This window comes from Lepidochelys olivacea (genome assembly GCF_965140295.1).
Source record: "Lepidochelys olivacea isolate rLepOli2 genome assembly, chromosome: 13".
NCBI lineage: Eukaryota > Metazoa > Chordata > Testudines > Cheloniidae > Lepidochelys > Lepidochelys olivacea.
In genome coordinates this window covers 2,596,440-2,623,303 of record NC_140423.1, presented here as the reverse complement: position 1 = coordinate 2,623,303, position 26,864 = coordinate 2,596,440, and the positions used below count along the sequence as shown (strand labels likewise).

Genomic DNA, 26,864 nt, shown 5'->3' with positions numbered 1-26,864 from the left:
ACCCCAGGGCACCCTACAGGCTCAAAAAGCAGAAGGCAAATAATAAGAACCCCACATCTAGTATGTTTACATAATCTCAGGATTTTTGGTGAGCCTGAATCATGATTTTTGAACATGTGGGGCTGGCAATCCTGGAAGTCCTGTATAACACAGGCCATAGAAGGTTAGACTAGATGATCAGAGTGATCCCCTTGGACCTTATAATTTATGCATTTCAGCTCAGCCCATCATCCCAATGGGGTTTAACATGTTGACACCCTGAATGACTCCTCTCCCTACCCGAAAGAAACTAAATAATAATGGGGATCATGCAATGGCTCGCCTGGGAGGAGAGAGTGTGGGACCCTGGCATGAGGAACATACCACCGCAGGCATGGGGGAATCTCTCTATGTACAAGTTATGAATTCTGGTTGATGCTTTGAAATTGCTGTAACATTGGATGCCTCCGTGCAAGTGGAATCCTCCATGTGCTGACAGGGCTGTGCCACAATATCTCCCAGTCCAGGGACAATGGAGGCTCGTTACGCCTGGATCGCTCCCATTCCAGTGGGAGCACCTCAGAACAATGGGATGGCTGAAATCAGAGAAACCAGCCGGCCACATTTGTCTGTGGAGCTGGAGTTTGAGGCCAAGGAATTTTCCCAGAAAGGGAAACCAAGAAACCAGGGAACCAAGAAACCACAACCATTAAAACCTCCAAAGGCTGAGGAATTGAAGAGGGGAACTCAGAGGAACGCGCAGAGACACAGGAAGTTTGGGTCAGTGGCTAGGAAGGAAGCACAGAGGGGCATGTTGAAGCAGAGAGGTCCCACGCAGTTGCATGACCTGCTATGGAAGAAGGAAACTCTCTGCACACGGGGGGACAGCGAGTGACTCGGAGGAGATGCGGTGTGCAGGAGGGACGAGTGAACTGTCTGCTTTGGGAACTGTCTGCTTTCACTAGAGCAAAAAGAAAAGGAGTACGTGTGGCCCCTTAGAGACTAACCAATTTATTTGAGCATAAGCTTTTGTGAGCTACAGCTCACTTCATCGGATCCGATGTAGCTCACGAAAGCTTATGCTCAAATAAATTGGTTAGTCTCTAAGGTGCCACAAGTCCTCCTTTTCTTTTTACAAATACAGACTAACACGGCTGTTACTCTGAAACCTTTCACTAGAGCATGTCCCGAAAGAGGTGAACGGTAAACCCCGAGTGCCTACATGGCTGGAGCCTTGGGAGAGGGTGGGCTTAAACTGGGCAGTCAGCACACGGCCTGGGGCAGCTGGGCTGCGGGTCCCATTTCTGTGAGGGGGGAACAGATGGAGGTTGCAGCCTATTCAGACCAAGGGACACGTAAGAGCAGACGCCAGGCCCAGTGCGGTGGGACCTGAACACTGTAGCCTGGGGACTGTCCAGCAAAGGGAGGGCTGGGTGCCAGGGGTGTGTCTGGTTTTCAGAATGTAACACTGCCTCCGGCGGGCTCTGAGCTGTTATCCAGCCTCTGCCTAGCATAAGAACAGGGCTGCTGAACAAGGGTGCGGTGTGGGCAACACGGAGCCTTTGCCTAGCACGGGCGCTCAGACCATGGCTATGTCTACAGTACGAGCATGGGGCGTGATTTGCCCCGCTCAGATACAGACTCACACCTGGAGCTAGTGTGAGTACCAACAGCAGCGTAGACACAGTCGCATAGGGGCAGCAGCAAGCGCATATCCACTGGTCTCAGGAGGGTTTGCACTTGGCACTGCTCAGCCATGCCTCTGCTGTCACTCCCTGTGCTATCCTGGCTACAATGCCCAGCACTGGCGTGTGTGCACAAGCAGGGGAATCACGCTCGTAACTCACAGTGTGGGCATAGCCAAGGGCAACACCCATAGGAAAATGCTTGGCACTGAAGCATAGAAACCCAGCAGGCTTATGGGGCACGTCAAGATGACTGGTATTCCATTCGTCTGCTGTAACGCCAAGGGAGGGTTAAGGCACCAGAGTCCTCGGTGCTGCACAGACATATAGGAAGAGAGAGCCCATGTCCTGAGGAGCCTGAGGCTACGAATCCCACCAGCTTCATGTGTCCCGCCAAAGAGCTCCTTGCACAGGAATCTCCCGGGTGTCAGGCAGCAGCTGCCGTTCTGATGATGTTCTGTCATCTGATTTTATTGGGTAACGTAGAGGCAGGACTATGGGGCCCAAAGGTGCAGGTTTGTTGGGTATTTAACTTCAGTGTGGCAGGGATCAAGTCAAAGTCCTTTTGCTAGCTGGGCGCCTGGTGCGCTTGCCGGGTATGTCCAATTGCTTTGGCAGTCTGCACTCGGGGACACGGCTGTGTGAGTTCTTTATTCCACTCTTTTTTAGAATTGCACTTTCACACATGGGCCTCCGAGCTCTCGTCACCCAGGACTGAGATGGTGGGACACTGCTGCCATGGGAGGTACAGTATTAGAGTCAGGACAGAGGGTGAAGGGGGACACCCCTAAATAGAGTTGTTTTTACACTAGTTTATTAACTTTAATGTCCAAAACAGCTGGAATGATGTCTGGCTCTGATCCCGAGCTCTGTGCAGACAGAGCCCCATGCCTGCATAGTCTCCTCTGATGTCCATGGAGCTCTCTGCAGATGCAGAGGTTCTCGTGGGTGAAGCTCCCTGCGGGACTGGGGCCATGGGCTGTGTAAGCTCTTCAAGGCAGAGAGTTTGTCTCTTTATTTGCTCTGCAAAGAACCTGGTGCACATTAGGCACTGTGTAAATACATTAGCAGTAAGCATGAATAATTAATGTCCTAGTCCACTCTGCTGCAGCCGCACGGGAGCGTTGGTGGCAGGGATGTCACATACTCCCAAAGGCTCTTTCTGGCTCCAGAGAGCCTTGCTCACTCCCAGTCTTCCCCAGTCATCACACCCCCTTTTTCCGATTGAACTCTGCTCTGTGCTGAAATGTACATAAAACTCTGCACTGAGAAGAAGTTTATTAGGAAATACGTATGTAAAAAGTCTTCAAACAAAATGGCTTCATATTCAGCTCTAGCAATAGCTGGCCCTGTGTTAAATATTATTTGCCCCCTGTGGGAGACCACACCAGGATCAGAGGAAATGGAGTGCAACCCTGTTAACACACAATTCACTCTTGATTTCTACTTAGCCTGTTGCCTACATTTGGACCTTTGCCTGCATGAGAGCTGTCTCCTGGCTGGTGTACTGGGTCTAATGGAAAACACACACACACTTCTTATCAATCCCCCTGGACAGTGGAAACCACTTGCTGATGGAAAAAGTTTCATCTATAAAGAGACATCCCCCCACACTTCATTTTATTTTTATGGGTTCAGTGCAGCATTTATTGAAGTATTAAAATCTGCTGCCAAAGTCCATCCCTGGCTGCTACTTTCCAATACAGTCTCTTAGCGGCAGGAAAATCCCCTCCTGCACAGCTGTTCTGATCTGACTCAGTAAGCTGGGGCTCAATGCTGTGTGCTCAAGGCCGATCTGTTCACTGATGATGATAGTCAGCACATCTAACCCTCCCAGTGCCCTTTGTATATTTACTAACCAACCTTCACAGCAGCCTGGGAAATAGAAACATAAGAATTAACCCCCCACACGTTAGATGGGGAAACTGAGGCAGATGTTTGGTGACTTGCCCAAAGCCACAGAGGAAGACAACAGAGCTTGGATGGGAACCCAGGAGTTCCTGGCTCCCAGGCCTGTGCTTGCTCCACTGGACCGTACCTCTCCCCTGACATACAATAGCAGGGGTGTCCCTTTCCAGGCCTTGGTGTTTGTCAGTCTGATATGTTAGGCTATGCACTTTCCCAGAATGCCTTGCTTCCCTCCTCTCTGTGCCTCAGCTGGACTCACTTCAAACAGGTGGGGATGCAGGAGAATGTCTGCTTCACCCGCAGCAGAAAGGGGACTGTGTTCTTGATGTCTTTGCTCCTTGGCATCAGTCCCTGCAGGGGTCCATCTGTCCTGGATGTGCCTTCTCTGTCTGCTGGAAGCAGGAGCCTTATCTCCTCCTCGTCATTGAAAGTGTTGGCTCCATATCTCTGCTCCAGGTGTCTGTGAATCTGCAGGGTGCAAGGAGAACATCAGAACGGTCAGGTTGGGTCAGACCAAGGATCCATCTAGCCCAGTATCCTGTCTCCTGACAGTGGCCAATGCCAGGTGCTTCAGAGGTTTGTGATGGCCCAGTTCAGCTGGGTCACAAAGTGCGGAATTTCTGAGGCTGAACATGTGCTGTAATATACTGTGGCCTATTCTCCTCTCACAGCGCTCCTAGACCCCTCTCCTGTCTCTCTCTTGCACTGAGCTACGTGTTATGGGCCAGATCCTCATCGGGTATAAATCTGGGTAGCTCAGTGGAAACGAATCGCGATACTGATTTGCACCACTGAGGAACTGGCCCCAGTAAAGGGAAATGTATTGGCTCAGTATTTAGATGGGTGACCTCCAGGATATATTGAGGTGTAACAGGTGTTGATGGCTCTGTAGGTGGTGCTTTTCCTTTGCCATAAGGAGCAAACCAATAACCCAGCTTGGGCTGCTGCAGGTGCCATATTTCAAATGGACAGAAATCCAAGGTCCTGGGAATTGGTGATCCTGCCACGTTTGATACAAGGGAGGCCAGGAGGCGATATGCACGGTACTGGAGGAGCGGGAGAGTGTACCGCTCCACAGAATTGATTAGGATTTGGTCTCTCCTGCTTTGCTTTCTCTTTTCCTACTGACCCTCTCCAAGATGCTGGTGATGTGGGAGCTCCACGTGTTCCTGCTGGCCCCACCTCTGCTTCAGTCAGTCCACGTATTGGGCCTCCTTGGTCTTCCTGCCTCCCTCAGAGAGCAGGGAGCTAAGTGCCACTCGGGGGAGTGCCCAGATGTTGATAGGTTCACAGATTGCAAGGCCAGAAGGGACCACTGTGATCACCTAGTCTGACCTTCTACATGAAACGTCCCCCAAATCATTTCCAGAGCAGATCTTTTAGAAAAACAGCCAATCATGCTTTTAAAATGGTCAGAGATGGAAAATCCACCATGAGCCTTGGTAAATTGTTCCAATGGTTAACTACCCTCACTGTCAAAAATCTACACCTTCTTTCCAGTCTGAATCTGTCTAGCTTCCACTTCCAGCCACTGGATCATGTTAGAGCTTTCTCTGCTGGACTGAAGAGAGCATTATTAAACATTTGTTCCCCATGTAGGTACTTGTAGACTGTAGTCAAGCCACCCCTTAACCTTCCCTTTCTTAAGCTAAGTAGACTGAGCTCCTTCAATCTATCACTCTAAGGTGTGTTTTCTAATCCTTGAAACATTTTCATGGCTCTTCTCTGAACCGCCTCTAATTTATCAACAGCCTTCTTGAATCGTGGGCACCAGAACTGGACACAGGATTCCAGCAGCAAACACAGAGAGGTAGAACAACCCCTCTGCTCCTGCTCAAGATTCCCTGGTTTATGCATCCCAGATTCACTCTTTTGGCCACAACGGCACTCTGGGAGCTCATGTTCAGCTGATTATCCACCATCAGAGTCACTACTTCCAAGGATAGAGTCCTTGGCCAGTGTTCTTTGTTCCTAGATGAACACATATCCATTTAGCCATATTAAAATGCGTATTGTTTGCTTGCATCCAGTTTACCAAGTGATCCAGATTGCTCTGAATCAGTGACTTGTTCTTCTCCGTTATTTATCACTCCCCCAATTTTTGTGTCATCTGCAAACTTTATCAGTGATGATTTTATGTTTTCTTCCAGGTCACTGATAAAAATGTTAAATAGCATAGGGCCAAGAACCGATCCCTGTGGGACCCCACTGTAAACATACCAACTGGATGACTATTCATTACATTTTGAGACCGATCACTTAGCCAGTTTTTAATCCACTTAATGTGTGCCATGTTAATTTTATATCGTGATAGGTTTTTTTTTATCAAAACATCATTTGATACCAAGTCAAATGCCTTATAGAAGCATATCTATTAGTTTGACAGAATCTATTTTCTATAAACCCATGCTGCCTGCATTAATTACAATACCCTCCTTTAATTCTTTATTAATCGAGTCCTGTAACAGCCGCTCCATTACCTTGCCTGGGATCGACGTCAGGCTAGCAGGCCTGTAATTACCTAGGTTGCCCAGTTAAATGGGGCAAGGAAGATGCCCTTGGTTTGTGCTTGTGGCCATGTGAGTGACCAATAGGAATGCAGTGGCAGGGCAGTGCAGCACGTCAAGCAGGCGGTGAGTGCTACCGTGACCTGCTGGGGGCCTGGTCCAAGCTGCAGGCTGCACTACTGCAGGCAGGAGTCGGGGTCCTATCGGCCTGGGGGGGTGCTAGCCCTGGTGGCCTGGCCATATGCTGTGTTTGGAAGGAGGGGGGATTGTGTGGCTCTCTCATTGGGAATCTCTCTCAGGACAGCCTATCTCTTTCTGTGGGGGATTATAGATCTCTCTGATGCCTTTCCCCACCGTTGGATCCCACGTCTTGATCCGTCTCTTTCTAATGACCACCTTTTCTCTCTCTTCTTCTGAGCTCTCCCTTGCTCTTTGGGGATTCAGGTCCCGCTCTGGATTCTGAGTCCTTCTCTCCCTGGGCTTGCGCAATGCCTGGGAAGCGCTATATAAGGACTGACCACAGTCACCATGGCTATACGCAGCCTTCTGCTCTCACCTTTCGTGCAGGGCCGTGGCCGAACACCTCCAGCTGCTGCCTGAAGCCAGGGTTGGGATTGGCAATCGGTCGCACTGCTCTTACCGCCTGCAATACCTCTTGCCAGCTTAGCTCTGTCACTGCCATGATATAGGCAACAACAATGGTGGTGCTCCGGGAGATCCCCGCAAGGCTGGAGTCAGAAGGGGGGAAAATCAGGGCCTTGATTTTGCTGTTTCTTCCTCATCCCCACCCCCACTCACAGCCATCCTCCTTCGAGCCCATCCCCACCCCCACCACCATGCCCTCCTTCTTTCTTCATGGCTACTTCAGTTCCTCCTTGGAGGGGGGAGGGATAGCTCAGTGGTTTGAGCATTGGCCTGCTAAACCCAGGGTTGTGAGTTCAATCCTTGAGGGGGCCATTTGGGATCTGGGACAAAAATTGGGGATTGGTCCTGCTTTGAGCAGGGGGTTGGACTAGATGACCTCCTGAGGTCCCTTCCAACCCTGATCTTCTATGATTCTCCTGGAGACGGGACACTTTCACCATGACCTCAATTAGATCTATACACACATTACAGCTCCTAGAAGAAGTGAAAACATGAGCCACTTCCTGGAGTCCTGCCCCCAAATCGGTTCCTCTTCCTCTCCATTACAACTGAAACTAATGCTGCCCTATCTGCTTGGTAAACAGTCCTCTAACCCAACGGCATCCTTAAATCAAGCGGGGCTGGGGAGACACTCGCATGATCTCTGTCTCCAGGCAACACCCCAGTCTCAAGCGAGGTTCACCCACAAGCAGAGCCCGTCAGCACACGCTTGCTGTGTTTAGTAAGCTGAGCCCAGCATGTGCAATCTGTTTCCTACAAAGCCTGGGCCTTCTGAGGACTCTGCTGCCCAGTCCAGCTTCCACTGCACTGTACTTGGGAGAATGCTGCATGAGGGTCATTGGAAGGGAGAATTACCAGTGAACAAGGCAGTTCCCTCCATGCAGGCGACAGTAGTGGATAAAATTGATACATTCTTTAAAGTGCTTCTTGCTAGCAGGAAAAATAAAATAGAATGAAGACTCCAGGCTAGGGTGACCAGATGTCCCAATTTTATAGGGAAAGTTCTGATTTTTGGGTATTTTTCTTATATAGTCTCCTATTACTCCCCACCCCGTCCCAATTTTTCACATTTGCTGTAAGGTCACCCTACTCCAGGCTGTGAAATAGGATTTTACCAGGAGCCGCAGGTGCCCCATGGCGCGCAGGGCAAGGCGAGCAAACTAAAATAAAAGGAGTACTTGTGGCACCTTAGAGACTAACCAATTTATTAGAGCATAAGCTTTCGTGAGCTACAGCTCACTTCCTCAGATGCATATCGTGGAAACTGCAGCAGGCTTTATATATACACAGAGAATATGAAACAATACCTCCTCCCACCCCACTGTCCTGCTGGTAATAGCTTATCTAAAGTGATCATCAGGTGGGCCATTTCCAGCACAAATCCAGGTTTTCTCACCCTCCACCCCCCCACACAAATTCACTCTCCTGCTGGTGATAGCCCATCCAAAGTGACAACTCTTTACACAATGTGCATGACAATCAAGTTGGGCTATTTCCTGCACAAATCCAGGTTTTCTCACATCCCCCCAATCCCCATACACACACAAACTCACTCTCCTGCTGGTAATAGCTCATCCAAACTGACCACTCTTCAAGTTTAAATCCAAGTTAAACCAGAACATCTGGGGGGGGGGGTAGGAAAAAACAAGAGGAAACAAGCTACCTTGCATAATGACTTAGCCACTCCCAGTCTCTATTTAAGCCTAAATTAATAGTATCCAATTTGCAAATGAATTCCAATTCAGCAGTTTCTCGCTGGAGTCTGGATTTGAAGTTTTTTTGTTTTAAGATAGCGACCTTCATGTCTGTGATTGCGTGACCAGAGAGATTGAAGTGTTCTCCGACTGGTTTATGAATGTTATAATTCTTGACATCTGATTTGTGTCCATTTATTCTTTTACGTAGAGACTGTCCAGTTTGACCAATGTATATGGCAGAGGGGCATTGCTGGCACATGATGGCATATATCACATTGGTGGATGTGCAGGTGAACGAGCCTCTGATAGTGTGGCTGATGTTATTAGGCCCTGTGATGGTGTCCCCTGAATAGATATGTGGGCACAATTGGCAACGGGCTTTGTTGCAAGGATAAGTTCCTGGGTTAGTGGTTCTGTTGTGTGGTATGTGGTTGTTGGTGAGTATTTGCTTCAGGTTGCGGGGCTGTCTGTAGGCAAGGACTGGCCTGTCTCCCAAGATTTGTGAGAGTGTTGGGTCATCCTTTAGGATAGGTTGTAGATCCTTAATAATGCGTTGGAGGGGTTTTAGTTGGGGGCTGAAGGTGATGGCTAGTGGCGTTCTGTTATTTTCTTTGTTAGGCCTGTCCTGTAGTAGGTAACTTCTGGGAACTCTTCTGGCTCTATCAATCTGTTTCTTTACTTCTGCAGGTGGGTATTGTAGTTGTAAGAAAGCTTGACAGAGATCTTGTAGGTGTTTGTCTCTGTCTGAGGGGTTGGAGCAAATGCGGTTGTATCGCAGAGCTTGGCTGTAGACGATGGATCGTGTGGTGTGGTCAGGGTGAAAGCTGGAGGCATGCAGGTAGGAATAGCGGTCAGTAGGTTTCCGGTATAGGGTGGTGTTTATGTGACCATTGTTTATTAGCACTGTAGTGTCCAGGAAGTGGATCTCTTGTGTGGACTGGACCAGGCTGAGGTTGGTGGTGGGATGGAAATTGTTGAAATCATGGTGGAATTCCTCAAGGGCTTCTTTTCCATGGGTCCAGATGATGAAGATGTCATCAATATAGCGCAAGTAGAGTAGGGGCTTTAGGGGACGAGAGGTGAGGAAGCGTTGTTCTAAATCAGCCATAAAAATGTTGGCATACTGTGGGGCCATGCGGGTACCCATAGCAGTGCCGCTGATCTGAAGGTATACATTGTCCCCAAATGTGAAATAGTTATGGGTAAGGACAAAGTCACAAAGTTCAGCCACCAGGTTAGCTGTGACATTATCGGGGATAGTGTTCTTGACGGCTTGTAGTCCATCTTTGTGTGGAATGTTGGTGTAGAGGGCTTCTACATCCATAGTGGCCAGGATGGTGTTATCAGGAAGATCACCGATGGATTGAAGTTTCCTCAGGAAGTCAGTGGTGTCTCGAAGGTAGCTGGGAGTGCTGGTAGCGTAGGGCCTGAGGAGGGAGTCTACATAGCCAGACAATCCTGCTGTCAGGGTGCCAATGCCTGAGATGATGGGGCGCCCAGGATTTCCAGGTTTATGGATCTTGGGTAGTAGATAGAATATCCCAGGTCGGGGTTCCAGAGGTGTGTCTGTGCGGATTTGATCTTGTGCTTTTTCAGGAAGTTTCTTGAGCAAATGCTGTAGTTGCTTTTGGTAACTCTCAGTGGGATCAGAGGGTAATGGCTTGTAGAAACTCGTGTTGGAGAGCTGCCGAGCAGCCTCTTGTTCATATTCCGACCTATTCATGATGACAACAGCACCTCCTTTGTCAGCCTTTTTGATTATGATGTCAGAGTTGTTTCTGAGGCTGTGGATGGCATTGCATTCCGCATGGCTCTACTATCCAAGATCCATAAACCCTGGAAATCCTGGGCGCCCCATCATCTCAGGCATTGGCACCCTGACAACAGGATTGTCTGGCTATGTAGACTCCCTCCTCAGGCCCTACGCTACCAGCACTCCCAGCTACCTTCGAGACACCACTGACTTCCTGAGGAAACTTCAATCCATCGGTGATCTTCCTGATAACACCATCCTGGCCACTATGGATGTAGAAGCCCTCTACACCAACATTCCACACAAAGATGGACTACAAGCCGTCAAGAACACTATCCCCGATAATGTCACAGCTAACCTGGTGGCTGAACTTTGTGACTTTGTCCTTACCCATAACTATTTCACATTTGGGGACAATGTATACCTTCAGATCAGCGGCACTGCTATGGGTACCCGCATGGCCCCACAGTATGCCAACATTTTTATGGCTGATTTAGAACAACGCTTCCTCACCTCTCGTCCCCTAAAGCCCCTACTCTACTTGCGCTATATTGATGACATCTTCATCATCTGGACCCATGGAAAAGAAGCCCTTGAGGAATTCCACCATGATTTCAACAATTTCCATCCCACCACCAACCTCAGCCTGGTCCAGTCCACACAAGAGATCCACTTCCTGGACACTACAGTGCTAATAAACAATGGTCACATAAACACCACCTTATACCGGAAACCTACTGACCGCTATTCCTACCTGCATGCCTCCAGCTTTCACCCTGACCACACCACACGATCCATCGTCTACAGCCAAGCTCTGCGATACAACCGCATTTGCTCCAACCCCTCAGACAGAGACAAACACCTACAAGATCTCTGTCAAGCTTTCTTACAACTACAATACCCACCTGCAGAAGTAAAGAAACAGATTGATAGAGCCAGAAGAGTTCCCAGAAGTTACCTACTACAGGACAGGCCTAACAAAGAAAATAACAGAACGCCACTAGCCGTCACCTTCAGCCCCCAACTAAAACCCCTCCAACGCATTATTAAGGATCTACAACCTATCCTAAAGGATGACCCAACACTCTCACAAATCTTGGGAGACAGGCCAGTCCTTGCCTACAGACAGCCCCGCAACCTGAAGCAAATACTCACCAACAACCACATACCACACAACAGAACCACTAACCCAGGAACTTATCCTTGCAACAAAGCCCGTTGCCAATTGTGCCCACATATCTATTCAGGGGACACCATCACAGGGCCTAATAACATCAGCCACACTATCAGAGGCTCGTTCACCTGCACATCCACCAATGTGATATATGCCATCATGTGCCAGCAATGCCCCTCTGCCATATACATTGGTCAAACTGGACAGTCTCTACGTAAAAGAATAAATGGACACAAATCAGATGTCAAGAATTATAACATTCATAAACCAGTCGGAGAACACTTCAATCTCTCTGGTCACACAATCACAGACATGAAGGTCGCTATCTTAAAACAAAAAAACTTCAAATCCAGACTCCAGCGAGAAACTGCTGAATTGGAATTCATTTGCAAATTGGATACTATTAATTTAGGCTTAAATAGAGACTGGGAGTGGCTAAGTCATTATGCAAGGTAGCCTGTTTCCTCTTGTTTTTTCCTACCCCCCCCCCCAGATGTTCTGGTTTAACTTGGATTTAAACTTGAAGAGTGGTCAGTTTGGATGAGCTATTACCAGCAGGAGAGTGAGTTTGTGTGTGTATGGGGGTGGGGGGGATGTGAGAAAACCTGGATTTGTGCAGGAAATAGCCCAACTAGATTGTCATGCACATTGTGTAAAGAGTTGTCACTTTGGATGGGCTATCACCGGCAGGAGAGTGAATTTGTGTGGGGGGGTGGAGGGTGAGAAAACCTGGATTTGTGCTGGAAATGGCCCACCTGATGATCACTTTAGATAAGCTATTACCAGCAGGACAGTGGGGTGGGAGGAGGTATTGTTTCATATTCTCTGTGTATATATAAAGCCTGCTGCAGTTTCCACGATATGCATCTGAGGAAGTGAGCTGTAGCTCACGAAAGCTTATGCTCTAATAAATTGGTTAGTCTCTAAGGTGCCACAAGTACTCCTTTTCTTTTTGCGAATACAGACTAACACGGCTGTTACTCTCAAACTAAAATAGTGATCACTGCTTCTTTCCTAGGCACCATTCACAGCTGCTGATTTAACAGCGTGGTGCATCAGTGCTTCCAGAAGAAGTAGCCGTGCCAGGGGGCTGATGCTCCAGGCTATTCAACGCACCCTGCAGCAGAGGGCTCCAAAGCAGCAGCTGCCAGGCTTCCGGAGGGCACCCGTGCTCTACGCACCAGTCCAGGCACAGCCGAAGACTGAGGGGCACTTTCCAGGAGTTAATGAAAATGAGCCAAACTCTAGCCTCAGGCAGCTTGTCTGTTTGAGCCCTCGGTTAGTGCTCGCATACCTCAGTGCTGAGTGCATCGCACACAACCCCAAAGCCCTGCTCTGTTATTCATACCTCCGAAGTAGGACCCTTTTCCCCTCCTCCACCACCCCCGCTCTTATTCAGCTAAGCATGCTACCCCTCCCTCGCAGTGGTCTGTGGCCACTGGATTCTCGAGTGGTGTCTGCCATCCTGAGTTTAGGGAGCCTGTAACTAGCTTGTGACACCTCTCAAACTAAGCTCAGGCAGGGTGTTGCATTGTGACTGTGACACCGTCCCAGCGGTATGGTATGATTGTTTCATCCTACAGGACTCTCTGGCAAGGTGCCATCCTGAGTGTCCACTGGAGACAGCTGGTTTGAGGCCTCAGCAGTGCAGTTAGTGCCTATCCCCCAGTTTGTCCTGCAAGCTCCAAGGTTCCCCGTGACTCTGATTCTGGAGCAGCCTTGGCTTGGAACTTACATGTTGGCCTCGGGTGTATCTGGCAGAGGAATGCAAAGATAAGTCATTTCCTGAAATGCACAAAATGCACAGGTCAAGGTTAGGACCCCCGAGAGATCTGAAGGTCTTATTTTCCCAAAGGGCTGCCCCCAGAGCTGCTCACTCTATGAAGACACCTCCCCTTTAGCCCTTTAGTTACTACTTCCCTACCCCAACCCCAGCTTTCCCATGACAGTAAAGCAAGTACCACCTCCCTCTGCTCCTGAAAATACCTCCAGAGTCCAAGGAGCAATGTCCACTATCCATCTGGGAATGCAGACCACGGAATGAGTGATCAGGGAAGGAAATCAGTGACTTTGGATAGCGACGGGATAAACAGAGATGAGGACACAGTGATCTCTAACTAAGGCCAAAGAGCAGACAGTCCCTGATCATTTTGCTTTCTGAGCGTATCTTTGGGACTATTAGATTTGGGGGTTATAGTCACAGGAAGGCTGAAGGAGCAACCCAGTTCCTTTGAGACTGTTGAAGGGTGGGTAGCTATCACTGTGGCTTTTCTTCTTGAGGGAGAAGGAGGATGTTAGGGGCAAGTGGATGAGTAGAAGGCAGAGGGGTGATGTTAGGGACTTAGATACCTACCTGCAGTAGTGGCTGGGGAGATTCATGGATTGAAATAATGTGGGTGATCTTATTCCTGCTCAGTTGCTCCAAATCTTTGGCATCTGAAAGAAGGAAAAACACAATGAGATTGCAGTATGTACTTAGTTATTACACGTCCCACGAGCATGCCTGCCGCACCCCTGCAGACAAATAAGCATGCGCACACCTTGCTGCATAGAAACACATAGCTGCATTACACACACACACACACACACACACACACACACAGGTGCCAATACACACTGCAGGTGAGCAAATGCTGCCAGAGCTGAAAACAACCTATAAATCGCTATGTGCATGCACACACATTACACCAACAGACACCTCCCTAAATGAACACGCACCCTGCCTGCTCACACCTGAATGAATTCAAACGCACCCCAACATGCCACAGTATAATGAACACATGCTTGGAAAAATGTGTGCAAACACACATGCAAACACATTCGCATACCTGCTTGCAGCATGCACACATCCAAATGCTCCCACGTGAAGGAACACACTCTTACCCAACATGCAAACGTAGCATAAATACTAGCAGCTTGTATTGCTGCATGTACAATTTACCCCGTCCATTAACAGCAGCAAAGGAGCTGCACCCACTTACAACATGTCTGAGAGCGGCCCCGTCGGCCTGAACTCTTTAATGTTTGAACTTATCTCAACGGATGATTGTTCCCCGATTCTCCTGACATACGCTCAACTAGCTTTGTTGCATTTGTCATCTTTCGAATTGTACCTACCTGAATGAGGATTCCTAGATGTCCTCCCCGTTCCTACAGAACAGTGACCTAGCTTCTCTAACAGGTCTCAGTATTTTGTGGTTCTGGTCATTCGTTCAGGACCTAGGGTCAATCTTCTGGAAGGTGAGCATGCTGTTCTGGCCAACTAAGCATCTTTGCAGCAGGTTTTTCTCTTATGATTTTAGCAACTGTTAGTTTGCAAGCTGCTAGTTAGGCACTGCTTTTTCCCATCTCAAAGCTTTGGGATTCTAAATGTTCAAGTGGTATCAAGCATTGGCTTGTAGTTCTAAAGCACCGTGTGCTAATGGCACTATATAAATATTTAATACAATAGAGAATCTAAGAGAGTCGTTCCATGTCAGAATTCAAGGGGGGTGGAGGGGAGAGCAAGAACTACCCATCCCTTTATCTGTTTGTATTACCTTAGTATGGGGGTCTGACATGATGGTACTTAGACTGACATGATTTTAATGTCCAGTGTTTTGTGACCTACCAGGACAGAGGATGCTTTCCGTTGGAAAACATGTCTCTAGCTCTGGCAGTTCACAAGATATTGAACTTTAAATCTATACCATGACTCCCAATTTCTTGGTTGAGCAGTGCTCTTGTGGCACCAGTCCAAGATTGAATGTAGCAGGCCTTGGACTTGCTTTAACCCTTCTGGTTAAACTGGAGTCTGAGTATTCTGGATGCTGTCTACTGTAGATATTGGGCTCAGTACAGGATAAATGCGTGAAATACTCTAGTCTGTGATATACAGGGGGTCTCACTGCCTTTCGGAGTCTTCGTCCAAACTACTTTCGAATCCGCTGTGCGTTGGACAAAGGCTTCTGAGAAGGCTTTTCAGCCAATGAACTGCCTGTCTTAATGCACAGAAACAAAGTCAATGGCCTTCTTGAGACAACTGAGTGTCCTATCAGATGTATCTTCTTTTGAGGGGACTGTATCATAGAAGATTAGGGTTGGAAGAGACCTCAGGAGGTCATCTAGTCCAACCCCCTGCTCAAAGCAGGACCAACCCCAGCTAAATCATCCCAGCCAGGGCTTTGTCCAGCCAGGGCTTTGTCCAGCCAGGGCTTAAAAACCTCTACGGATGGAGATTCCACTGTATCCTCTCCTAGCAAGGGCATGGCCTCACTCATTGACTAGGCCTCTTCCACCTGTAAATCCTGAGATCCTATGAGTTACTGAGGCCCCTAAGGGGGAATAAGAGGAAGAATTGTCTTGTTTTCCCTTCCCAGATCTCCCGCTCTGAGCCTGTGGAAATAAATGGTTACACTCTGCTGCTCATGTGCCATTGTCATCGTAGAGAATCACAACGCCTGCAAACACCACACAGTGAGATTTTGCAGCAGGCGACCAGCTGGGTTTCTGACACCCTTCGCCAGAGGGGAAACAGGTGATCACTGGTACACTGCATGAGCTAACAGGTTTCCCTGTCTACTGCTAGTTGTCTATAGGGCAGAAGAATTGCCACCCCCAGTGCTGTGATATTTATAGCTGGTATCAAGATGTTGTGTCAGAGTGGGAGAGGCAGAGTCATGGTGTTGGAACACAAGACACTCGGAGTCACACATGGGTGGTACTACTTCATGATGCCCAGAGTCAGTATGGCGCTCTTTAACCCTTTGGGTGCTTGTCCTGACTGTCACCTTGCTCCCCAACATCCTCACAGCTGTGGTTCACGTCCCTGAATTGAACAAGAGCCCCTCCTACCTGTCTAGCTTTTTACGCCTCTCTCTGGGCACCACAGTTTCATGTCCCACCCCTGCACCAGGCTGAGAACACTGATCACACTGGGGAATAAAGCAGGTGAGAGGAGAGAGCCTTGAGTGGACAAGGGGGAGAGCGCCTCTCCCAAGCACCAGGGGAAGAGTGACAGATGGAGAAGAGGGGAGAGGAGAGCAGAGGTAGGTAGGAGAGTAGGCAGGGCCTTGCAGGTGAGGATGTGGCACTTGAGTTAAATGCAAGAATCAGGAAGTGAGAGGAAGGGATTCTTGCAGGGGTGCTGACACCTCTCTGCCTGCCATGATGGAGACAATGCCTATGACAGAGTGACCCAAGAGCACAGGAAGCTTAATGAGATATGATGGGTTTCAGAGTAACAGCCGTGTTAGTCTGTATTCACAAAAAGAAAAGGAGTACTTGTGGCACCTTAGAGACTAACCAATTTATTTGAGCATAAGCTTTCGTGAGCTACAGCTCACTTCATCGGATGCATACCGTGGAAACTGCAGCAGACTTTATATATACACAGAGAATATGAACCAATACCTCCTCCCACCCCACTGTCCTGCTGGTAATAGCTTATCTAAAGTGATCATCAGGTGGGCCATTTCCAGCACAAATCCAGGTTTTCTCACCCTCCACCCCCCGCCACACAAATTCACTCTCCTGCTGGTGATAGCCCATCCAAAGTGACAACTCTTTACACAATGTGCATGATAATCAAGTCTGGCTATTTCCTGCACAAATCCAGGTTTTCTCACATCCCCCCCACCCCCATACACACACAAACTCACTCTTCTGCTGGTAATAGCTCATCCAAACTGACCACTCTCCAAGTTTAAATCCAAGTTAAACCAGAACATCTGGGGGGGGGGGGGTTGGAAAAAACAAGAGGAAACAGGCTACCTTGCATAATGACTTAGCCACTCCCAGTCTCTATTTAAGCCTAAATTAATAGTATCCAATTTGCAAATGAATTCCAATTCAGCAGTTTCTCGCTGGAGTCTGGATTTGAAGTTTTTTTGTTTTAAGATAGCGACCTTCATGTCTGTGATTGCGTGACCAGAGAGATTGAAGTGTTCTCCGACTGGTTTATGAATGTTATAATTCTTGACATCTGATTTGTGTCCATTTATTCTTTTACGTAGAGACTGTCCAGTTTGACCAATGTACATGGCAGAGGGGCATTGCTGGCACATGATGGCATATATCACATTGGTGGATGTGCAGGTGAACGAGCCTCTGATAGTGTGGCTGATGTTATTAGGCCCTGTGATGGTGTCCCCTGAATAGATATGTGGGCACAATTGGCAACGGGCTTTGTTGCAAGGATAAGTTCCTGGGTTAGTGGTTCTGTTGTGTGGTATGTGGTTGTTGGTGAGTATTTGCTTCAGGTTGCGGGGCTGTCTGTAGGCAAGGACTGGCCTGTCTCCCAAGATTTGTGAGAGTGTTGGGTCATCCTTTAGGATAGGTTGTAGATCCTTAATAATGCGTTGGAGGGGTTTTAGTTGGGGGCTGAAGGTGACGGCTAGTGGCGTTCTGTTATTTTCTTTGTTAGGCCTGTCCTGTAGTAGGTAACTTCTGGGAACTCTTCTGGCTCTATCAATCTGTTTCTTTACTTCTGCAGGTGGGTATTGTAGTTGTAAGAAAGCTTGACAGAGATCTTGTAGGTGTTTGTCTCTGTCTGAGGGGTTGGAGCAAATGCGGTTGTATCGCAGAGCTTGGCTGTAGACGATGGATCGTGTGGTGTGGTCAGGGTGAAAGCTGGAGGCATGCAGGTAGGAATAGCGGTCAGTAGGTTTCCGGTATAAGGTGGTGTTTATGTGACCATTGTTTATTAGCACTGTAGTGTCCAGGAAGTGGATCTCTTGTGTGGACTGGACCAGGCTGAGGTTGGTGGTGGGATGGAAATTGTTGAAATCATGGTGGAATTCCTCAAGGGCTTCTTTTCCATGGGTCCAGATGATGAAGATGTCATCAATATAGCACAAGTAGAGTAGGGGCTTTAGGGGACGAGAGCTGAGGAAGCGTTGTTCTAAATCAGCCATAAAAATATTGGCATACTGTGGGGCCATGCGGGTACCCATAGCAGTGCCGCTGATCTGAAGGTATACATTGTCCCCAAATGTGAAATAGTTATGGGTAAGGACAAAGTCACAAAGTTCAGCCACCAGGTTAGCCGTGACATTATCGGGGATAGTGTTCCTGACGGCTTGTCGTCCATCTTTGTGTGGAATGTTGGTGTAGAGGGCTTCTACATCCATAGTGGCCAGGATGGTGTTATCAGGAAGATCACCGATGGATTGAAGTTTCCTCAGGAAGTCAGTGGTGTCTCGAAGGTAGCTGGGAGTGCTGGTAGCGTAGGGCCTGAGGAGGGAGTCTACATAGCCAGACAATCCTGCTGTCAGGGTGCCAATGCCTGAGATGATGGGGCGCCCAGGATTTCCAGGTTTATGGATCTTGGGTAGTAGATAGAATATCCCAGGTCGGGGTTCCAGAGGTGTGTCTGTGCGGATTTGATCTTGTGCTTTTTCAGGAAGTTTCTTGAGCAAATGCTGTAGTTGCTTTTGGTAACTCTCAGTGGGATCATAGGGTAATGGCTTGTAGAAACTTGTGTTGGAGAGCTGCCGAGCAGCCTCTTGTTCATATTCCGACCTATTCATGATGACAACAGCACCTCCTTTGTCAGCCTTTTTGATTATGATGTCAGAGTTGTTTCTGAGGCTGTGGATGGCATTGCGTTCCGCATGGCTGAGGTTATGAGGCAAGTGATGCTGCTTTTCCACAATTTCAGCCCGTGCACGTCGGTGGAAGCACTCTATGTAGAAGTCCAGTCTGCTGTTTCGACCTTCAGGAGGAGTCCACCTAGAATCCCTCTTTTTGTAGTGTTGGTAGGGAGACCTCTGTGGATTAGTATGCTGTTCAGAGGTATTTTGGAAATATTCCTTGAGTCGGAGACGTCGAAAATAGGATTCTAGGTCACCACAGAACTGTATCATGTTGGATGCAAATTGGATACTATTAATTTAGGCTTAAATAGAGACTGGGAGTGGCTAAGTCATTATGCAAGGTAGCCTGTTTCCTCTTGTTTTTTCCTACCCCCCCCCCCAGATGTTCTGGTTTAACTTGGATTTAAACTTGAAGAGTGGTCAGTTTGGATGAGCTATTACCAGCAGAAGAGTGAGTTTGTGTGTGTATGGGGGTGGGGGGGATGTGAGAAAACCTGGATTTGTGCAGGAAATAGCCAGACTTGATTATCATGCACATTGTGTAAAGAGTTGTCACTTTGGATGGGCTATCACCAGCAGGAGAGTGAATTTGTGTGGGGGGGTGGAGGGTGAGAAAACCTGGATTTGTGCTGGAAATGGCCCACCTGATGATCACTTTAGATAAGCTATTACCAGCAGGACAGTGGGGTGGGAGGAGGTATTGTTTCATATTCTCTGTGTATATATAAAGTCTGCTGCAGTTTCCACGGTATGCATCCGATGAAGTGAGCTGTAGCTCACGAAAGCTCATGCTCAAATAAATTGGTTAGTCTCTAAGGTGCCACAGGTACTCCTTTTCTTTTTGAGATATGATGGTGCTTCTTAATCACGACCAAGCCAGGTAGAAATCTCTCTCCCACATCCATGCAGTACAGAACAATCCCTGTCTTCTGTAGGACAAGTTGTGTGGTTGAGCATCTCTAGCTCCTCTGGATGTCACCTCTCAGGATATTAATCACTTTGATACCAGTGCTTCTGGTCTAAATAAGCACACACAGTGTTGTCAGGGCCTGGAGAGAACAAGGCTCCCTTGTAATGGGGGACAGTGGGGCAGAGGACTACATACATGTCATGCAACACAGACTATCGGTAACTTTCCAGCTCAGACAGTTCTCTGGGTGCTCTCAGCAGTGCTGCTCACCTATGAAGTTCCCAAGGTAAAGTCCAGGGAGAACCTGCAGGACACAAAAGAGAAGATTCAGCCTGAAAGAGGGTGACTCCTGGTGTGTTGCATCCCTTCCCCACCCTCCCATCCAGCATTCAGACAGAGAGGAAGCATGTAGCATGCTTGCCTCTCAGAACAAGCCAAGAAGAACCAAAACAAACAAAGGAAACCACCACTCTGCACCACCAACCCTCCCCCTTCCTGGACCCCTGCCAGTGAAGTCACTAACAAGCTGCGTGGATACTTTTCAAAGACACCATAATAGAAGCTCAACTTAAATGTATACCCCAAATTAAAAAAACACAGTTAAAGAACTAAAAAAGAGCCACTGTGGCTTAACAACCATGTAAAAGAAGCAATGAGAGATAAAAAGCCATCTTTTAAAAAGTGGAAGTCAAATTCTAGTGAGGTAAATAGAAAAGAGCATAAACACTGCCAAATTAAGTGTAAAAATGTAAAAAGAAAAGCCAAAAAGAAGTTTGAAGAACAGCTAGCCAAAAACTCAAAAGGTAATAAAATGTTTTTTAAGTACATCAGAAGCAGGAAGCCTGCTAAACAACCAGTGGGGCCCCTGGACGATCGAGATACAAAAGGAGCACTTAAAGATGATAAAGTCATTGTGGAGAAACTAAATGAATTCTTTGCTTCAGTTTTCACAGCTGAGGATGTTAGGGAGATTCCCAAACCTGAGCCGTCTTTTGTAGGTGACAAATCTGAGGAATTGTCACAGATTGAAGTGTCACTAGAGGAGGTTTTGGAATTAATTGAGAAACTTAACAGTAACAAGTCACCGGGACCAGATGGCATTCACTCAAGAGTTCTAAAAGAACTCAAATGTGAAATTGCGGAACTGTTAACTATGGTTTGTAACCTGTCCTTTAAATCAGCTTCTGTACCCAATGACTGGAAGATAGCTAATGTAATGCCAAAATTTAAAAAGGGCTCTAGAGGTGATCCCAGCAATTACAGGCAAGTAAGTCTAACGTCAGTACAGGGCAAATTAGTTGAAACAATAGGAAAGAATAAAATTGTCAGACACATAGAAGAACATAAATTGTTGGGCAAAAGTCAACATGGGTTCTGTAAAGGGAGATTGTGTCTTACTGATCTATTAGAGTTCTTTGAGGGGGTCAACAAACATGTGGACAAGGGGGATCCAGTGGACATAGTGTACTTAGATTTCCAGAAAGCCTTTGAGAAGGTCGCTCACCAAAGGCTCTTACGTAAATTAAGTAGTCATGGGATAAGTGGGAAGATCCTTTCATGGATTGAGAACTGGTTAAAAGACAGGGAACAAAGGATAGGAATAAATGGTAAATTTTCAGAATGGAGAGGGGTAACTAGTGTTGTTCCCCAAGGGTCAGTCCTAGGACCAATCCTATTCAACCTATTCATAAATGATCTGGAGAAAGGGGTAAACAGGGAGGTGGCAGTTTGCAGATGATACTAAACTGCTCAAGATAGTTAAGACCAAATAAGACTGTGAAGAACTTCAAAAAGATCTCACAAAACTAAGTGACTGGGTAACAAAATGGCAAATGAAATTTAATGCGGATAAATGTAAAGTAATGCACATTGGAAAAAATAACCCCAACTATCCATACAATATGATGGGGGCTAATTTAGCTACAACTAATCAGGAGAGAGATCTTGGAGTCATCGTGGATAGTTCTCTGATGACATCCACGCAGTGTGCAGCGGCAGTCAAAAAAGCAAACAGGATGTTAGCAATCACTAAAAAAGGGATAGAGAATAAGAAGGAGAATATCTTATTGCCCTTATATAAATCCATGGTACGCCCACATCTTGAATACTGCATACAGATGTGGTCCTTCATCTCAAAAAAGATATACTGGCATTAGAAAAGGTTCCGAAAATGGCAACTAAAATGATTAGGGGTTTGGAACGGGTCCCATATGAGAAGAGATTAAAGAGGCTAGGACTTTTCAGCTTGGAAAAGAGGAGACTAAGAGGGGATATGATAGAGGTCTATAAAATCATGAGTGGTGTGGAAAAAGTGAATAAGGAAAAGTTATTTACTTGTTCTCATAATATAAGAACTAGGGGCCACCAAATGAAATTAATGGGCAGCAGGTTTAAAACAAATAAAAGGAAATTCTTCTTTACACAGGACACAGTCAATCTGTGGAACTCCTTGCCTGAGGAGGTTGTGAAGGCTAGGACTATAATAGGGTTTAAAAGAGAACTGGATAAATTCATGGAGGTTAAGTCCATTAATGGCTATTAGCCAGGATGGGTAAGGAATGGTGTCCCTAGCCTCTGTTTGTCAGAGGGTGGAGATGGATGGCAGGAAAGAGATCACTTGATGATTACCTGTTCTGTACACTCCCTCTGGGGTACCTGGCATTGAAGTGAGCTGTAGCTCACGAAAGCTCATGCTCAAATAAATTGGTCTCTAAGGTCTCTAAGGTGCCACAAGTACTCCTTTTCTTTTTGTCAGTAGACAGGCTACTGGGCTGGATGGACCTTTGGTCTGACCCAGTATGGCCGTTCTTATGTTCTTAAGGATGTGACTCTGGGAAACTGCTGTTGCTTTTTAAAATAATCATTAATAATTAACAACAATTTGTATGTTGCTAGTGCTTTTCATCCGAGAACCTCAAAAGTCATTTATCAATTAAGTCTCAGACCCTGGGGAATTAGTACATAGTTTCCCCATCTCTAAAACAGGGATATAATAAGGTACAGAAGTTACAGGACTTGCCCGAGGCCAACTATGAAGTCAGTGGCACAATCAGGTACAGAACTCAGCAGTCCCCTGCTCGGACCACTAGATCACACTCCCTCCTCCATTTAGCCAAATAGTGCCAGTCCTATAAGAAGTCCTTCCTTTTCTTTCTTTTTCTTCTGAAAAAAACTTGTTCCCAACACAAGAATAGCAGGCCAGTTTGTCACAGAATTTAGGAACACAACTGCATGTCTGATCTGTGCATGCAATCATGGTAATTGTGCATTCAAATGAGGTGCACATTTTGCACATGTAATTGTGCCCCTAAACTGTCTGAAAATCTAAAGTTTTAAATACTTTAATTCCCACAATTACTCAATTCCAGTAATCTACCTACTGTATTTCCCATAGTGAGAAGACATCTGTTGCAGACTTAATTTTGTTAGGGACAGAATGAACTTCCAAACCGTAGGTTGGAAACAAACATTTCTTTACCTCCCTTACTAATAGCACCTTAGGCTATTAGAAGTGAGACGTTTAAAAATTCAGTGTACTCATAACTTCTTTGTTTACATTTTTACATTTCTCTCAACCTGGACAATGAAAACTAAAGGAGTCGTTTTCACTTTTCATAGAAATGTAAGGTTGGATAAGACCTTGAAGTCATTGAGTCCAGCCCCCTGTGCTGTGGAAGGACCAAATAAAGCTAGACCATCCCTGACAGGTGTTTGTCCAACTTGTTTTTAAAAGCTTCCAATGATCTTCCATGACATCCCTTAGAAGCCTGTTCCAGAGCTTAACTACCCTTACAGTTAGAAAGTTTTTCCTAATGTCTAACCTAAAATGTCCCTTTCTGCAGATTAAGCCCATTACTTCTTGTCCTACCTTCAGTGGACATGGAGAACAAATCCCCATCCTGATCCCCATCCTCTTTAAAATGCCTCTTAACATATGGAAGACTGTGATCAGATTTCAGAGTAATAGCCGTGTTAGTCTGTATTCGCAAAAAGAAAATGAATGAATGAATTCGGATGAAGTGAGCTGTAGCTCACGAAAGCTTATGCTCAAATAAATTGGTTAGTCTCTAAGGTGCCACAAGTACTCCTTTTCTTTTTGTGATCAGATTGTCCTTCAGTTGTCTTTTCTCAAGACTAAAGATTCCCAGGTTTTTTAACCTTTTCTCATAGGTCAGGTTTTCTAAACCTTTGATCCTTTTTCATGCTCTCCTCTGGACTCTTTCCAATTTGTCCACATCCTTCCTAAATTGTGGTGCCCCAGAATTGGACACAGTACTCCAGCTGGGGCCTCACCAGTGCCAAGTACAGTGAGACCATTACCTCCTATGTCTTGCATACAATGCTCCCGTTAACACACCCCAGAATCATATTAGCCTTTTTTTGCAGCTGCATCACATTGACAACATCCGATGAAGTGAGCTGTAGCTCACGAAAGCTTATGCTCAAAAAAATTGGTGAGTCTCTAAGGTGGTGAGTCCTCCTTTTCATTTTGCGAATACAGACTAACACGGCTGCTACTCTGAAACTCCTATTCAGTTTGTGGTCCGCTGTAACCTCCAGATCCTTTTCAGCAGTATGACCACCTAGCCAGTTATTCCCCATTTCGTAGTTGAGCATTTGACTTTTTTTTATCGTCAGTTTAAAGTTCTTGATGCTTCAGTGGTTGGTTTGCAAACACTGCAGGGGAAAGCTTAAAACTACAGTTTCACTTTTTAAAAAAAAAGTAAATTTGGAAATGTTTCTATTGACCTCATTGTTCAGAAGAGTTTTTTTTTTTAATATTTAAAATTTGGATCAAATTTATATAGACAATATGCCTTTTACAAACTAACTTTCAGCTATCATAGAAATTAGATGCTAAGAGATTGCTGTAGTGAAAGGACACGTCTAAAGGGGAAACTGCAGTAGCTATGTATCCAAGAATGTCCTTATTACACAATAAAGTGTCTCATTCAGTCCTACTCCTCCGTGAAATGCAATAGTTTGATATATTGCACCCTTCATCCAAATTATCACAAAACTCTTCGCTGTGCAGTGATAGTGCAGAGAGGGAGACTGCTTTAAAAAAAGGGTTAAGAATGGAGGTTCTTATACAGGCAAATAAAGTCACTTCCTTGCAACTTGGGAAAACTTCACTGAAGGGGAAGCAGTGGCTGCCCTCTCCGATAAGCTATGCCCTGGATATTGTATACAGCAAAGCCCGTGGTGTTAGAGCAGCTGCTACTGGGAATGCTGAGAAGCCGAGTGGTGCAGTACAAAGGTCACACCTTACAGATCTCTTGTCATGTGCTTATCTCATCTAGTTCTCTAAGGTGGTGTAGAACTTTTCTTTCACCTTCACAGGGTAATGTCCTGGGCCATGCACTGACCTCCTGGCCTCTCTGGTGGCACTGCTGTAATCTCCTGGGGAGGAATCCCAGGATCACCATTGATCAGCTCTGATGTCTGTCTACTTATTGCTGTCTTCCTAGGGTAATAGCACAGTTGCTTAGAAACCTTACTGACACGCCAGACCTGTACTAAGGACCTTGCCTACTGACTTACATGACTGCTAAAGAATCCCCACGTGGTTTCTTGTCCACCTTTGCTCAACGTGTAGTTAAGACCCACTTCTACTAGAGAAGCTGGATTTTGCTGGTCCCTTAAAGTAGATTTCACTGTAAAATTAAGCATACATGAGGGTGCCCTGAAATCTAACATGAAGTGGCGCCTGGCTCTTGCTTTCCAAGAAACGGAGTCCAATAACGAGACCTCGCACCCTAAAAGCTCTGAAAAGCCTGTCTCAGAGGGAACAGAGAGCCACAAAACTAGTGTCTCAGAGTGTTTATCTTTACCTTGTTCATGCCATTTCCCATGGTGCAAAGCAATTAATGTGGACGGCAAGGGGGGCGCAGGTGTTGTCTCTTGATGCGGTGGCACCGGCGTTTCCCCAGTTGAAATCTTAGCTGCCTCTGAAATGTTCAATGACAGAAGCGCTTCTCCGTGGATCTGCCTCCCTCCCAGATGGTGAAGCTACTCTTAAAGTGCCTTGTACCAGTTGTTCTCTTGCCCAGGGCAGAGACAATAGAGGAGAAACCCCACCCTTCAGCACTCATGTGGGAGTGCTAAGGCCATGCTGTCTGCTGACTTAGTGCTGCTGCTTTCCAAGCAAATCTGAACAAAGCCTCAGTGTCGGAGAAATAACAAAACCCTTTGTCCCCCTTGCTCTCCAGAAGGAAGGTCTGTTAAGCCATGCAGCTGAATGCTCAAAGGGATGCCCATTCCTGCCTGTACCCCCCGGGGCAATCAGTACTATGAGACCAGAACCGTACCTCTCAAGAGAAACTTGCAGCTTGGCAGCAATTCCAGCTCTTGCTGCTCACTCACACACAGGCAAAACTTCCCTTCCTCTCGGGTAACCTCTTGCTTTGTACTGCCAGGCGTGATAATGCAGCCGGCGTAGAGTGGAATGCAAGGTCAAGGGATCACAGAGAGAAAGTGGCAATCAGGTACTGTCCATCAATGTCAGGGTGTCTGGGAACATACCATATACTGCATTCATGAGTACACTCCTTATTTACAGACATACCTCCATCAACCCACTCCCCAAGGCATGCCAGCTGACAGCAGTAGCCAGCTGACAGCAGTAACCACCTGCCCTGTTTGCTACATGCTCATGCCCAGCAGCGAGAGGCATTCAGGCAAAACTCCTGATCCAAACATTTCTGAACTTTGGAGGACTTTGGATCTGGTTGGGTGCTAGCCTGGGACTGAGACAATTGCGGTTTGATTTTCGCCACAGGTACTCCCTGTGTGACCTTGGGCAAAACCCTTAGTCTCCCTGTGCCTCCGTTCCCCATCTGGGGGGGGGGGGGCAAATCCCTTAGTCTCCCTGTGCCTCCGTTCCCCATCTGGGGGGGGGGGCAAATCCCTTAGTCTCCCTGTGCCTCCGTTCCCCATCTTGGGGGGGGAATCCCCTAGTCTCCCTGTGCCTCCGTTCCCCATCTGGGGCGGGGGGGAATCCCCTAGTCTCCCTGTGCCTCCGTTCCCCAT

The 26,864-nt window shown here is 47.0% G+C and overlaps 2 protein-coding genes across 4 annotated transcripts in view; one reads left to right on the top strand and one right to left on the bottom strand.

Moving 5' to 3' along the window:
* Positions 1-2,974: 2,974 nt before the first annotated feature.
* On the bottom strand, positions 2,975-26,226 carry DUSP15 (dual specificity phosphatase 15). 3 transcript variants are annotated; one of them, XM_084645834.1, is made up of 8 exons: positions 26,144-26,215; positions 25,667-25,783; positions 20,103-20,136; positions 13,702-13,784; positions 13,084-13,133; positions 7,580-7,654; positions 6,636-6,807; positions 2,975-4,040 (listed from the first exon to the last, which is right to left on the bottom strand). In XM_084645834.1, exons 2-8 carry the CDS (start codon positions 25,685-25,687, stop codon positions 3,828-3,830), a joined length of 648 nt encoding a protein of 215 aa, XP_084501960.1. In that variant the 5' UTR covers positions 25,688-25,783; positions 26,144-26,215; the 3' UTR covers positions 2,975-3,827. The 3 variants fall into 3 exon arrangements, with proteins under 3 accessions (XP_084501960.1, XP_084501961.1, XP_084501959.1); XM_084645835.1 differs by lacking the exon at positions 25,667-25,783 and having other exon boundaries at positions 20,028-20,136; positions 26,144-26,226; XM_084645833.1 differs by lacking the exon at positions 26,144-26,215 and having other exon boundaries at positions 25,667-25,823.
* Positions 26,227-26,424: 198 nt separating this feature from the next.
* Positions 26,425-26,864, top strand: part of TTLL9 (tubulin tyrosine ligase like 9) — a 35,514-nt gene continuing 35,074 nt past the window's right edge. The window contains exon 1 of the mRNA XM_084645832.1: positions 26,425-26,613. The gene's annotated coding sequence lies outside the window, so the exon portion shown is untranslated. The remainder of the gene's footprint in view (positions 26,614-26,864) is intronic.

Excerpts from the sequence above, each read along its gene's own strand:
- DUSP15 (XM_084645834.1), bottom strand. The coding sequence starts at position 25,687 with ATGGGAAATGGCATGAACAAG. Across the intron at positions 13,134-13,701 it reads CTCCCCAGCCACTACTGCAG|GAAATGACTTATCTTTGCAT; the intron begins GTAGGTATCTAA and ends TGTGCATTTCAG. Across the intron at positions 7,655-13,083 it reads GATACACCCGAGGCCAACAT|CAAGAAGCACTTTAAAGAAT; the intron begins GTAAGTTCCAAG and ends TTTTCCTGCTAG.